At 53.8% G+C, this 13,885-nt stretch overlaps 1 protein-coding gene across 6 annotated transcripts in view; it reads left to right on the forward strand.

Moving 5' to 3' along the window:
- Nucleotides 1-11,591, forward strand: part of SUSD4 (sushi domain containing 4) — a 123,582-nt gene extending 111,991 nt beyond the window's left edge. For 5 of the 6 annotated variants that reach the window (XM_046679096.1, XM_046679098.1, XM_046679093.1 and 2 more), the window contains 4 exons: nucleotides 4,133-4,330; nucleotides 5,628-5,772; nucleotides 9,189-9,571; nucleotides 10,569-11,591. In XM_046679096.1, coding sequence (XP_046535052.1) covers nucleotides 4,133-4,330; nucleotides 5,628-5,772; nucleotides 9,189-9,571; nucleotides 10,569-10,597 — 755 coding nt within the window. In that variant the 3' untranslated portion in view covers nucleotides 10,598-11,591. The remainder of the gene's footprint in view (nucleotides 1-4,132; nucleotides 4,331-5,627; nucleotides 5,773-9,188; nucleotides 9,572-10,568) is intronic. The other variant, XM_046679097.1, reaches the window with a different exon arrangement.
- Nucleotides 11,592-13,885: the final 2,294 nt, after the last annotated feature.

Below are 13,885 nucleotides of genomic sequence, written 5' to 3' on the forward strand. Positions count from 1 at the left end.
AGTCCTCTGAGCCTTGGGCACTCCTTATTTTTTTTTTTAATAAACAATCATTTCTTTCTTTCTTTCTTTTTTTTTTTTTTTTGCAGAGGAAGATTTGCCCTACACTAACATCTGTGCCAATCTTCCTTCGTTTTTTCTTCCCCTCCAGAAGCCCCAGTAGATAGTTGTGTATAGTTGTAAGTTCTTCTGGTCCTTCTATGTGAGCCACCACCACAGCATGGCTACTGACAGTTGAGTGGTTGATTCCACACCCGGGAACTGAACCTGGGTCACCAAAGCAGAGCACATGGGACTTTAACTGCTAAGCCATCAGGGCTGGCTCTCCTATTGTTATTTTTAAGTAAGCTTCCCTGGTTTATAATTAACAACACTTGTGGCTTCCTTCCAAGTTAAAGACCACTCCTATCCCTGCCTCGACTGGGACGCACAGGGGTTTCCTTGCAGCCAAGCTAATGGTTGGCCAGGTGCAATCACTAGATACCCTGAAAGGTGTGAAGACAAATGTTTCCACTTAGGGGGAAAAGGCATCTCCTTTAGCAGCCAATTATGACAGTCTCCGAATTAAAGGTCTACGATGAGTGGTTTTTATCTGGCCTCCGAGAAAACGTATGGAGGAGAGGCATCCAGATCCTCTTTCGGGATGTGTGGGGCAGGCCTGGCGCAGCCCAGGTATTGTCATGGCAGGAGGCGCTGGCGGAGCCCCCGCACGGGAACTCCTTCAAGTGTGGGCACCAGTGACCCTAACTACTGTTATTTATTAAGTGCCTGCTGTGTTCCGGACGGTTGTGGTACATACTTTACATCCACCTTCTAATCCTCAAAATGACCCTAGGAATTGTTTCTCTCCTTACACGGATGGGGACGCCACAACCCCAAGAAGTTAAACAAGCTGTGAACACCCCATGGCTCATCAGTTTAGAGCTGGGATTGGCACATACGTTTGGGGACCCACAGCCCGGGCCTGTGTGCACACGCAGTGCCACCTCCCTCTCCCCTGTTAAATGATTGGTCCGCACGGTCCAGTCATTCTTCAGCACATCCTGGACCATTTGCCTCGGGGTTGATGCCATGATTTGAACAGTCCTTCATCCTCCAGGCCAAGTGAGGGAAGTTGCTGCTGATAGCAAACTTGCATTTATTTACAGGGCCTCTTCAGACCTCTCATGATGTTTTCTGGGCCTTGCAAACGTTCTGGTGATTTTCTGATCCTACAGGGACCCTGGGGACTTGTTGGGAGGGCCTGCTAGAAGGAGAGCCCCCTGCTCTCTATGACCTTGGCCGCGGAAAAGGCCTCCTCTCCCAGGGAAGGTCCGGCCTCCTGTGAGCTCTGGGGCAGCACCACGGGAGGTACAGAGGAGAGGGACACCCCCCCCCACACACACACACACCCATCCCCAAGCCACATGAGCTGGCAGCCCTGGAGGCCACTGGGGTGGCAGATGTCACTGTTCGGCTGGCCATACAGCAGACAATTGTCCCCACTCTGCATCCACCTTCACTCTGCTCCTGAGAGCCTGGTGGCTCCCTTTCCTGGGCAGGCGGGTGCTGGAGCACCAGACACTCTCCCTTCCCTCTGTTCTTCCGAGAGAAAGGAGCCTCTGGGGAGGTAGGAAGCAACATCACCTCCCTGGTGAGGCCCAGGACCAGCTGAATGTTGCCAGTGCCTTTTTCTCTCTCTCTCCTCCTCGCCAGCCTTCCTCCCTTCCCTCTCTTCTCCTGCCACCTTGCTCACCTACTGGAAATGCTCACAGAACACCCCGGAAGTAGCAGATTTGACCAGAGCCCCAGTTGGTGGACCTGGAAATGCATCAGGTGCTAGGACACCATGGCCCTGGGCGGCTCTGTGGAGGGCGTCTGCCAGGATGGGAGATGCCCTGGGGTGGCAGAAAGTGCCTCGGCCTTAAAAGAGCTCCAGTCCTGACTCTGCCAGTGTTCCCTGCCAGGGGACCCGAACGCAGTCACCTGACAGCCACCCTTCCTGGAGCACACACTGGGCCTGTGGGCCTCAGACCCCTTCCTGGAACTTCCCCTGTGCTGCCCACTGCAGGTCACATTCCCCACGTCCCCTGGCTGGCTGGCTCTCCTCTGGCTTCGTCCAGAGGGAGCCTGGAGGTGGACAGGTGGAGAAACTGGGGCATTTCGCCCTGAGCCTCTCTGCTCTGGGGCGTCTCCGGCAGTGTCTGAGTTTCCTTGGGCTCCAGCCCCCACAGGAGTCAGCTGTGTGGTTCCAGCTTCTGCTGGGATCCCAGCAACTGGGACTCCTCCATCCTGCTTGTCCAAGGGTGATAGGGGCTTCCTGCCACTGCTAATCAGGGGGCCTCATTGCCCCCATCAGCTGTTCCATCACCCCTGTAAGCAATCACATTAAGGTCCCTCTCTTTAGCTACTCAGGTCCCGGCTGTCCCTGGCTGCCCGCTTAGCTGATGGCAGCTCTGAACTGAGCCCCTGCCAGCTTCCTTCGGCCCAACCCCCAGCAACTCCCGTTTGACACATGAGGACACTGAAGCTCAGAGGTGAGAAGCCTCATGTTCAGGGTCACTCAGCTGGTGAGGAGTTGAGCCAGAACTCACACCCAGGCCTGCCTGGGGCAAGCCTGAGCTCCCACCTTCTCCTCTAGAGAAGAGAACTTGAATTCTCTGAGCTTCTGTTTCCCCATCTCTGAAAAGAGCTGACAGGATCTTCACTGCCGTGTCACTTGTAGGATTAGAGAGAGTGTCTGTGAAGAGCCTCCCTTGGGTGGTCCCGCTCAGCGGGGGGACCCATGTGGCTATCCGGCCTCAGTGGGCACACATTGCTGCCAGCCAGTACTCCTGACACGCTTTCTGTGGCCTTCCAGTGGTCGTTGTGAGTGAGCTGTGAGGGTGCCTGTGTTTCTCCACGGGCCGGGGTTTTGGGTACCCCTGGGGAGGAGCTCAAAAGTTAACTCTTCGTTTTGGTTGGAGTTCTTCGTGGTTTCCACAGATGTGGGGTTGAGCTGGCCTCGGTAGAGTTTGTACTTTGATCGTTTCTTGAAGAATGCTTCAGTGGCAGTGGCAGTCCTGAGTCCTCCAGGAAATAGAGCTCTTTGTGGCATGAGATGGACAAGCCCCAATTTCCAGGGCTGTCTTTCTGGACACAGAGATGGAACTGCTCTTACCTTATCACCCAGGGTGCAGGCTCAAGAAAGGAATCTGAAAACAACCTTTTTCTTCCCCTAAAATCATAGAATATTAGGGTCAGAAAAACCATAAAATATCCTTGAGGGTGGAGTAAGCTTCCAGGGCCTGCCCCGTGGCGTAGTGGTTGGGTTCAGCGCACTCTGCTTTGGCAGCCCGGGTTCATGGCTTCAAATCCCCGGCGTGGACTTACACCACTGGTCAGCCATGCTGTGGCAGCAACTCACATACAAGGTAGAGGAAGATTGGCACAGATGTTGGCTCGGGGCTGATCTTCCTCACCAAAAAAAAAGAAAAGAAAAAAATACGCTTCCATTTTACAGAGAAGAAAATCAAGGATTAAATTGGTTAAGTGACCTGCATGAGGTCACAGAGTGTTGGGGGCAGAACCAAGCGTAGGATCCAGGGCTCCTCCTTGCACCCGCTGCCCACTCCCCACTGATCGGGGTCCCCAGGAGCGGGAGGCTATGGCCTGGGCCTGCACACAGAGCCAGCAGAAGTTCTGCATCTCTGTCAATGGCCAAACCCCATCAGGGATCAGGGTAGGGACACCCAAGGATTTGGCCAGTCCCGCATTACTACAGACTTGGGATAGCTGTTCCTTTCAGTAAAGATTTTGTCCATAAATATCTTAATTTTATTTACTAGGTTGCCTGGCACATAATAGCGTGCGTTATTAATAGAGTAGCTGAATACTGTCTGTTAAATAGGCATGCTCTTTGCAGCGTAAAAGGAGCCTCTCTTTTATGATGTCCTTTACAATGCCACGTGGTAGCAGCACGTGCTCAGAGTATTACAGCCGGCTTCCGTTTGACCTCTCACAGAAACACAGAAGGGCCGTCTCGGGGACAACTCACGAGGCTGGCGATTAACGTGGACACACACCTCTAAGTAATGTGTTCTCCCAGCCCGATTTCTGTGCCGGGAGCTTCGCACAGGGTAAGCATATGATTCTGAAACTCTTATTCTCCCCACTGCCCAAGTGTGCCCGCTGCCTCCGATGGTGAGCCACGGCGATTTCATCTGCCACCCGCGGCCTTGTGATCGCTACAACCATGGAACCGTGGTGGAGTTCTACTGCGACCCCGGCTACAGCCTCACCAGTGACTACAAGTACATCACCTGCCAGTACGGGGAGTGGTTTCCTTCCTATCAGGTCTACTGCATCAAGTCAGGTGAGCGCATCGAGCACCTTGCCCTCCCCGCACGGGCCAGGCTCGGAGGGCACACAGTGGCCGCTGGCTGTGTCCTGGGCTCCATCCCTCCTCCCCCACACACAGTGTTAGGATCTCATCTTTGTGGATGCACGTGGCTGATGATTCCAGGCCCTGTTCAGAGGGTCAGGAGCATTAACCTGTCTGTTCCCGGGTTAAAATGCAGACCCTCCGAACAGGGTCCCCATCCCCCTAGCACCCATGGATTGAGCTCCAGCCTCTGCACACTGTCTTCTTCCAACCCCGTCCCCTTCCACTGAAAAGGACACAGGCCCATGGGTGTGACCCAAGCATTGTCTGACTCCACCTTTCTCTTCTACTTAAGGTAGTAGAATACAAACTATATTATTATGGGTGAGACCTGATCTCATTTATAAAAATCTAGGCCACTTGCAAGCTTCAGGGCTTTGTAGTTAGTAACCAATTACTAGCATACCAGCCTCGCTACTGGTCTCAGGGCACCAGGGTAGTGACCACGTGATGGAGACCTGGGCACCAGCGCATACCCGCCCACCGTCTCCTGCCCTCCCTGGTCCTGCCTACCCGCCCCGTGTGCCTGTGGCCAAGCAGTGGGGATGGCTGCACACTTTTCCCTGCACACAGCATGTGGGGGAAGTGTGTGTGGACACAGTGCATCTGGAGGTCCAAAAATGGTCACGTTAGCTAGCACTGGAGGAGGGCAGAGAGGGTCTAAGGGGGCGGCTTCTGAGCAGGATGAGGGCAGGGGAGGAGAAGGTGGCAGCAACAGGGACGAAGTCTAAGAGATAGGTGGCTTGTGTCAAAAGGACAGGAATCTATTCTGGAAGGGTCTGCCCATGCCGCCCCTTACTTGGCAGACGTCCTTCTGTCTCTTCTTCACCCCAACCGACGGTCTATTCCAGAACACTCACACAGGGCTTTAGCCCACTTCCCACTCCCCCTGCTCTTGGTCCATTTCAGAACAAGACTTCTCCAGGGGAGAGGAAACCCCTCTCCGCCTGAGCTGCAGGTACATTATTTAGCCCCGTGCCAGGCTCACCCCAGTCTGGCGTGTGAACATGTGGGTCTGTCTTCAGTCTGCCGGAGCCCATGCTGGAGACAGGTTTTTAGTGTTCTGGGATCTTGGCGGGATGTAACACAGGCCGACTTGGTCAGTGCCAGGGGCACGCAGTGAGCGGCTCATTGGCCAGATGAATCCAGCAAACAGGGACACGTGGGAACCTCAGCACCCGTCTCAATCTGGGAGCCTCATGCACTGCTTTGTTCTCTCTTGTGGCAGAGCAAACGTGGCCTGGCACCCACGAGACCCTCCTGACCACATGGAAGATCGTGGCGTTCACGGCCACCAGTGTGCTGCTGGTGCTGCTGCTCGTCATCCTGGCCAGAATGTTCCAGACCAAGTTCAAGGCCCACTTTCCCCCAAGGTCAGTGCTGCAGCCTTGGTGGCCCACAGCCACCCGGGTCAGGCTAAATGCAGCCGCTGTGAACAGCAGAGAGAGAAGGTGGTGAGCCAGACCCTTGAGGACTGCAAAGTTGAGGTTCTAATGGCGCACGGGAGAGAGAGCTCAAAACACTTTGCTGGGCTGTTTCAGGGTCTGGGAGGCCAAAGCGCCAAGCTGGAGACAGACCTCATTTCCCTCTTTCTGCCCTCCCTCCGTGAGCCTGTCTCCCTCCTTCCCTGGATAGACCATTCTCGGGGCACGCATTGCGGGAATGCGGGGAGGGGAGCAGAGTCCAGGTTGCACGCTGTGCGCTGCGCCCCCAGGGGCGTTGTTCTCCCCGCCGTCTATGCATGTGGCCCTGCAGTCACATACCTTGGAGCTTCCAGTCCTCAGGGAGGATAAGAAATACACTGAGCTAATTAGGGAGAAAGAGCAAGGGTGTGTGACCCAGTGTGCGATGGGAAGCCTCAGGAAGAAGAGGATTTTGGATGGGGGAGTCAGGACAGGGCTAGGGAGAAGCCGCCTCACAGGTGGATCTGAGCGTGTGGGTGGGACCTGCCGAGCGCGCTTCTCCATCCTCCTCGGCTGCACGAGTAAGCTTGGCTTGGCATCTTCATCCTCCTCATCGTCATCACCAAGGAAGAGATTGTCCAATACCTCTCTGAGCACACAGAGCAGCCTGTGGCCCTTCCCCTCCCAGCGCCGGCTGCTTGTCCGGAACAAGCTACACCAGCGCCCTTTGGAACAAAGGAGAGCCACTCGGCACTGCTGTTGGTAGATCATTGTTTCTGGAGGGAGAAGTTGTTTAGAAAAGCAAAGGGATGAGTTTGTGACCATTGGGAAAAGGAGGGCAGGGCACCGGTCATCACAGGATGCTAGCCAGGGCTCACTGACACGGCCGCCTTTCACAGAGGAAGAATCATAAGCACCCGTTGGATTCCTGTGCCCATGTCAGAATCTTCTCCTTTTGGGACCTCATGCTTCAGAAAGGGTGTTTATTCTTGCCCACAGGGACAGTCTCGTTCCAGGGCCATGGGTAGAACCCCCTGGAAAAGAGAATGTTGCTAAGTGGAAAAGGGGGCTCCTGGAGTTAACCACTCCTTCTTCTCTCTCTTCCCTCCTGGACAATCCAGTTGTCTCTCTCCCACCTCCCAGCCAGGCAGGGAGTGAGGAAGCTGGCAGTTTCTGGAGATAGAATCTACCTACCTTCCCCTTGACCTCCTGCCCTCCAGGATGGCCTCACCTCACTTAGCCATGCTCCCCTGCCTGGCTGCGGGGGCCCCACAACCTGACATGCACCCCACTCTCCCAGCCACGAAAGGGTGCTGCATGCGGGAGGCGCCTGCATCCTCACCAGGCCCAGAGTGTGTCAATGCCATCCTGGCGCCGTAGCCAAGCCCTTGCTGAGGTTGCCGGAACCTTCTCTCCTCTCAAAGCTGCCATCCGCTGTCTTGGTCCTCACCATCATTATTTATTCATCAAGGACCGTGTTCTAGCATTGTGCAATTACGGTATCTAAAGAAGGCCTGAGGATGACAACAAGAAGGCTAAGCCACAGGTTGTGATTTGCGGCACACTGGAGTGCTTTAAAATGGCCCAGAGAGCTATTTTTCTACATGTGCTTGGAAGGAAACTTTCCAGTATTAAGATGTTTTCAAAATATTCCCCAAAACTCTTTCACTTGATTTTTTTTTTAATCCCTCGAGTATTTTTATCTTAAATGATTCTCTAGTTGTTTTGGAAAAATCGGTGTCATCTATTCAAATACATAAGATTCTCAAGGGCAAGCCCGGAATGGATTTTTTTCTCCATTTCCCACAAGAGTAGGCGCTGGGGAGATGCTTGGTGGCTCTGTCTGGGGGAGCTGAGGGTCATGGCTGGGACATGGGGGAGCTACTGGACCGTGGGACCCACGGCCTGGGCCACTGTTGAGTGAGAAATGGAGAACAGAGGGGCAGCTGGCTGCCCTGGCGTAGACAACTTTGGGGGAAAGGCAGTGAAGAGGCAGGAGGTCCTCCGTGAAGAAGGAGGCAGCATGAGACCATCGGGGGGAGGCCGGGAAGGAAGGGGACTCAGCTTGTCAGGGGTACACTGACAAGCAGCTGTTTGGGGGAGCGGAGCCTTACTCAAGCTCTTACCTTTCTGCCTCCTGCCTTCGGGGACCATGGGCCCTGCCATCTCCCTCCCTCCACGGGTAGCCTTAAGAATGGTGGAATAAGAACCCATTGCCATAATCTCTAAGCAGGGCGCTCCCAAAAGTGAGTGGACTTGACACTGTCCCTTGAGTGATAGAGACAGTGCAGCCCAATCCTTCCCGCCCCCCACTCAAATGACAGGTCCAGATGTTCCATTTCCTTGGGCTTTAGAGGCCCTGCCACCAGCGCTCAGGGGTTCAGGTCCTGCCCACCCAGCTGGGTTGTCTCTCTTCCTGATTTGCCTTCTGGCTGCATCACTCTGCACCAGTTCCCCGCAGAGGAAAAAAGAAACCAAATTCCACTGGCCACTTATTAGTGGCTACTCCAGGTTTGTCTAGGGGGCCACGAGCAGCAAGAGGCCATAGAGGCCATCGGATGGAGCTCACCTTGCGCTTTGGCATCAGACGCTGCCTGGGCTCAGATCCACAGCGCTGAACGTGTAGGGTGACGAGATGCAAAGGGACAAGGCCAGGAGCTGCGTGCGTGCCCACGTGAGGAGATGTCTGCAGAGAGAACAGACCATGTATGTGCCACCCCCAGAGCCCTTGCTCCAGGCAACACAGGCACAGCTTCAGTTCAACTGATGCTGGGTCAAGAGGTGGAGGGGAGGCCACGTAACTTGAACCAGGTAGTGAGATGGTGCTCAGAGCTTTCTTTTTTTTTTTTTCCTGTTGCTTTCCTCTCTTAACTAAAAATTAGTGATTTTTATACTATAGCAGAAAACAAAACAGAAGCATAAAAGGCACAGGGTCTAACCTTTCTTTGTAGGCACTTAGGGTCCGCAGTTCTCTATACTTTTAACAATTCTATTCCGTTTTCAAGAATCTTCCTGAGGGACGCTGCAGAGGCACATAGAATGTTCTGTTGGAAGGGACCATATGGTCCCCCTGCCCATGAGTTCATGGCCATAAGGCCAAGCCCAGGGGTCAAATGCGGGAGGAAGGGAGCATGAGGAAGTTGTGGAGCACAGAGGCAGCAGGGAAGAGCAGGAGGGGAGAGGCAGGGGGCCCGGGGCAGTGAGGAGAGGAAAACTTCTGCTCTCCAAGTGTGGCCGTGGTGAACGGCACCGTTGCCGAGCCAGAGGCTGCTGCTTCTGCACCACATCCTTGCAGGGTCCGGAGGCGCGCTGCACGGGGGAGCCGTGGTGGCCTCAGCCTGGGGTGGTGTCACTCTGACCTGTTGGCACTGCTTTCCTTTGCACAGGGGGCCTCCTAGGAGTTCCAGCAGCGACCCTGACTTTGTGGTGGTGGACGGGGTGCCCGTCATGCTCCCGTCCTACGACGAGGCTGTGAGTGGCGGCTTGAGTGCCTTAGGCCCTGGGTACCTGGCCTCCGTGGGCCAGGGCTGCCCCTTACCTGAGGACGACCAGAGCCCCCCAGCATACCCTGGCTCAGGGGACACGGACATGGGCCCAGGGGAGTCAGAAACCTGTGACAGTGTCTCGGGCTCCTCTGAGCTGCTTCAGAGTCTGTATTCGCCTCCCATGTGCCAAGGGGGCACCCGCCCTGCTTCCGACAACCCAGACATAGTTGCCAGCACAGCAGAGGAGGTGGCATCCACCAGCCCGGGCATCGACATTGCAGATGGTGAGTGATCTCCCCAGGGCCTGAGCCACCCTTGCATACACCTCCACACTCAGCATCCAGTGCCTTCAAGCCGGCCTCTTGCTGTGTATGTCCCCCTGCGCCCCTGCACACAGCCAAATCAATGCTTCCCTCTCACTCAGCTTAAATTGCTTCTTGCTCTCTCTGCATGTGAAAGCCGTGGGCAAGGCCAATTATGGGAAGGAATGATCATCATCTCACAAGTGGTGAGCCCATTAATGGGAATTTCAGGAGGCACAAAAGGGCACCGAGCCGTCCAGACTGGAAAGGCTGCGGCGGGCAGTCCTTGGCTTTCATAGCATCTGTGCGATCCAGGCTATTTTCCTTCTTTATCTCATAATGAGCTGGGCTTCTCAAAGTGATGCTTAGGAACAGGATAACACACGCCAGCTAAAAGAAAGACCCGGATGCGTGTGCTAGAGCCCAGCCCCACAGAAATTTGAGGGACATACAGGTTATTTTTTGCCAAGCGTGAAGTAAAAGATGTATGCGTGTCTGTCACAAGGAAAGGCAGATTGCAGCTCATGGTAAAGTAGGAAAAATGCATCACACTAATTAGGGCTCTATTTCCTGGGGGAGGGGGCACCAGCACCGCTTTAAAACCAGAGCACCGATTCCAGCTTTTGTCGTCTGTAAATGGCAGTAATGATGCAGAAACAGGGGGCTCCTGGTTCCCGGTGGAGTTCCTCTCCTGCAGTACCGTGCTGTCTCTCTGTGTGTGCATTGGTAACCTTTTGGCTTGTATGACCCTTAAGGCACATGGTTAAAATCTATTTTGTTTTTTATGAGCTGGGTATAAGACTTTCCAGCAAATAGATGTACGGCAGAGTTGGTTTATTTGATTATTAACTGATACGTGGAACTTAACATCTCCTTCTTCTCACTGACTTCAGGAACTGTAGGTATTTTGAGAAAGCACATAATTCCAGATCATTTTCGGTGTCCTAAGGAAATACCCATCTCATCTCCTTTCTTACAGAGATCCCTCTAATGGAAGAAGATCCGTAACCAGGCAAAGTCCCAATGACTCTACTGCCCCTCTGGGGATGAGACCCTTTCACCTTGGAGTGAGGCCACAGAAGGACAGGACTTAGGGGGATGGGGGAAGTTTTCTAAGTATCTCCATGGGGACGGTGACTCACATCGTACATCTCGGACTCGACAGCGAGGCTGACGAACTGCGGTGGCAGTGCTTCTAAATGAGACTGGAGGACTCCCCAAGACCAGTGGGGAACAAAGGGATGCGGGAGGACCCCTGTGCCGTCCTGGGTGAAGGTGTTCAGTGTGTCTCGTGCTGTGGAACGTAGGACAATTCTACGCACATGCCATCAAATCCCACGTCCCGTTGGCTTAGGTTCTGACTACCACCTGCCTCCTCTGAAAGCATGTCACATTATGTAAATTTGCTTCTAAAATCTGCCTCCCACTGTCTCTGGACTTCAAATTCGGATGGATCAGCCTCCATGGGAAGTCCACGTGGAGCTGCTGGAAGAGTGGCAGAGCGCCCCCTGCAGGCTCCCAGAGGGAGGGTTCTCATGCGGCCTTTGGACAACCTTCCTTGATCTGGACAGCTCTACTCAAAGCAAAACTAAAGCAGATGTGGCGGTTCCAGTGAGAAAGGAAAGACTCAGGCAGACTCTGCTTTCTGGAAACTTCTAAAAGTAGAGTTCTTGCGCTCCATGCTGTCCTTTGGTGAAATGTTGTCCGTATTTGTAGTCATGTTCTAGCCCATGGATCCGTGGCGTTGGATAAATCTTGTGACTTGACACATGGTCAGAATGTGTTCAGATACATCTCATGGTGGAGAAAGTAACCAAGGTAATGTTTCGTTTGGGCATCTTAAAAAGATTCCACTTAACGATTTATCTTCGAGTCATGAGCCCCTCTCCAGTTAACTCTTATGATTGTTGCTTCCACTCCCAAACTCAGCCATATTTTATTTTCCAAAACAAAAATTGTTTCTGTAAACACATTCCTCCTCCAAATAAAGTATGAGGTTGGATTTCTTTTTTCCTTTTCTTTTGTCCTGCACAGTCCACAGGCTGGCCTCCCAGGCCCAAGGCAGCTCTCCCCTCCCGCTCTGGGGGCCTGGGGCTGCCCCTCCTGCCTGGCAGTCTTGCATTCCTTCTGTGCTATCTCCTGGTACCCAGTGGGTGGTGTTCCTCAGAAAATGATGGATAAAAAAATTTCCGGAGTCCCCAAATGTCTCTTCAAATACATGTTGATCTGTGGCGTTGATTCCCTCCCTCCTCTGGGTTTTAGACAAATGGAAACAAAACTCTGATCCATAAAATTGCTCTGCTGACAGAGCAGCGAGAGCTGGAGGCTTATCAAATCTTGTTTTTTCTTGACATAGACTGATTAAAAATTTAAAAGAAAATGACAGTTTGAAGCGTGACTTTAATAGTGGAGTGGAGTTGGAGGACAGAGGAGGGGCAGTGACAGGGGTCATGGGTGACGGAGATAAAGTGTAGAATAGAACTTGAACCTCAAGGAAGTAACTTGCCCAGCCTGGCACCCCAGGCAGTGGCGCCAGCAGCAGCAACAACGTGCTGAGCATGTGGGTAACAGTGTTTAGTAATTATAACTTTGTTTAGTGATGGCCTTACGTGTCCCTGGCACAACTTTGTACTGCAAGCCCCATAAAAGGAGCTAGATTGGTGCTTAAATGCCACCTGGCCCACCCAGGGACAGATGGCATGGACAGCTAGGTGGGCATGCGGGGATCCAGGGTCCACCGTGGACAGCCTCCCCTAGGCAGCCTTCCCAGGATCTCTCTCAGGCCAGGTCTCGGCTCTTCTCCATACCCACACCCATCCTCCTTCCCATGCCCGCTCCATGGAGGGTGTGCGTCAGAGACCATCAGGCAAGTAGGTGGGAAGAGGTGTGCAGGGATGTCTCTGGGGCCTGGCCTTGCCTCCTTCCAGAAAATGTTCTGGAAACGAGGGAGCAGCAGCGTGCCACCCTGTCACCTGTGAACCAGTACAGGGATGCGTTTCCTGCCCCCTGTGCCTGGGAGACAGGTAACACAGGTGCCATGTACGTCCAGATATGGTGTCAACCTTGTTCTAAGAACAGCGGCAAGTGGGAAGGAAATGCCTGCTTAAGGGCAGCATCAGACAATGTCTCACCGAGTCACCTGGACTCTCCCCTCAATCCTTTTAGTTTGTGGCCACATCAGAGTCTCACCCACAAATGCTATTTCCTAGGATTCTTTTTCATTATAGTGAGTTTATGTGGCAAGAAGGAATCACCAGGGTATCCCAAGCATGTCGTGATTCGGACTCTTTTGGTTCAAAAGTCCTGGGAGGTCCTCTGGATGTGAACGAAATCAATCTTTCTCACGCCACCACAGGAATTAGTAGGCATGAGAGTGCACCAGGCGTAGTGTGACTTGGGGCCCTAGAGGTGTGGTGTGCGAGAGACCCATCCCCAACGGCAGTGCTCCCTGCTCTGGGAGAAAGAGGCGCCTTCAGGACCATGGTCAGGGGCGTGCAGTTGAGCCCCGGAGGGTGTTCCATGGAGCCAGCCCAGGTGTTTACAGAAGGGTGTGCTGCAAGGGCCTGCAGAGCAGCAGTTTTCTGGCTGACTGGCTCCCGTCGTAATCACTGCAGAAGTCACAGGGCGTCTTCACACTTCACTTGTGTGAAGCTTTTTTTAATTGCAAGGTTGTGATTTGCTGATGTGGGATCTTTAGTCTTTCCCACCTAATTACCCCCATCTCAGCAGCTGGCACCCAGACAAGTCTGCCTTCTCCTCCTGCAGAAGTATTTTGCCCCTGGCTGCACAGCAGGAGTCAAATGCAAAGGCCCACGGGCCACAGCCTGTTGGGTCCAGGGGCTTCTCCGGTTCCTTTGCTCCCTCCAGGGCCCCCCACCTCCACCCTAATCCCCTCCCCTGGTATGGCCCGGGTCCCAGTGTATTCCCCCCAGAGGCATGGCAATATTGTGGGAGAACATGGGCTTTTGCAACCAGCCATTGCCTGGCTTTAAAACCCGCCTCTGCCGCTAGCTGGCTGTGCACTTAGATGAGTTATTGCCCTCCCTGGACCTCAGTTCCTCATGCAGAAGGTCGAGATGCTTGACCTCTGCCCTCCTCGCTGGGCTGGGATGTGGATGACAGCTCATGTAAGTCAGGCACCCGGCGCACAGTAGGCATTTGATAAATTGCAGCTGTTCTCCCTTGTTGCGGAGTGTGATGGAGGGTTTCACGTGGGTCACTAACTCAGGCACACGTCCCTGGACGCCTTCGACTTGCCTTGTTCCCTGCTGCCCTGGAACATGTCTGCAGGCGAAG

Source organism: Equus quagga, chromosome 12 (assembly GCF_021613505.1).
Source record: "Equus quagga isolate Etosha38 chromosome 12, UCLA_HA_Equagga_1.0, whole genome shotgun sequence".
In the NCBI taxonomy this organism is placed as follows: domain Eukaryota; kingdom Metazoa; phylum Chordata; class Mammalia; order Perissodactyla; family Equidae; genus Equus; species Equus quagga.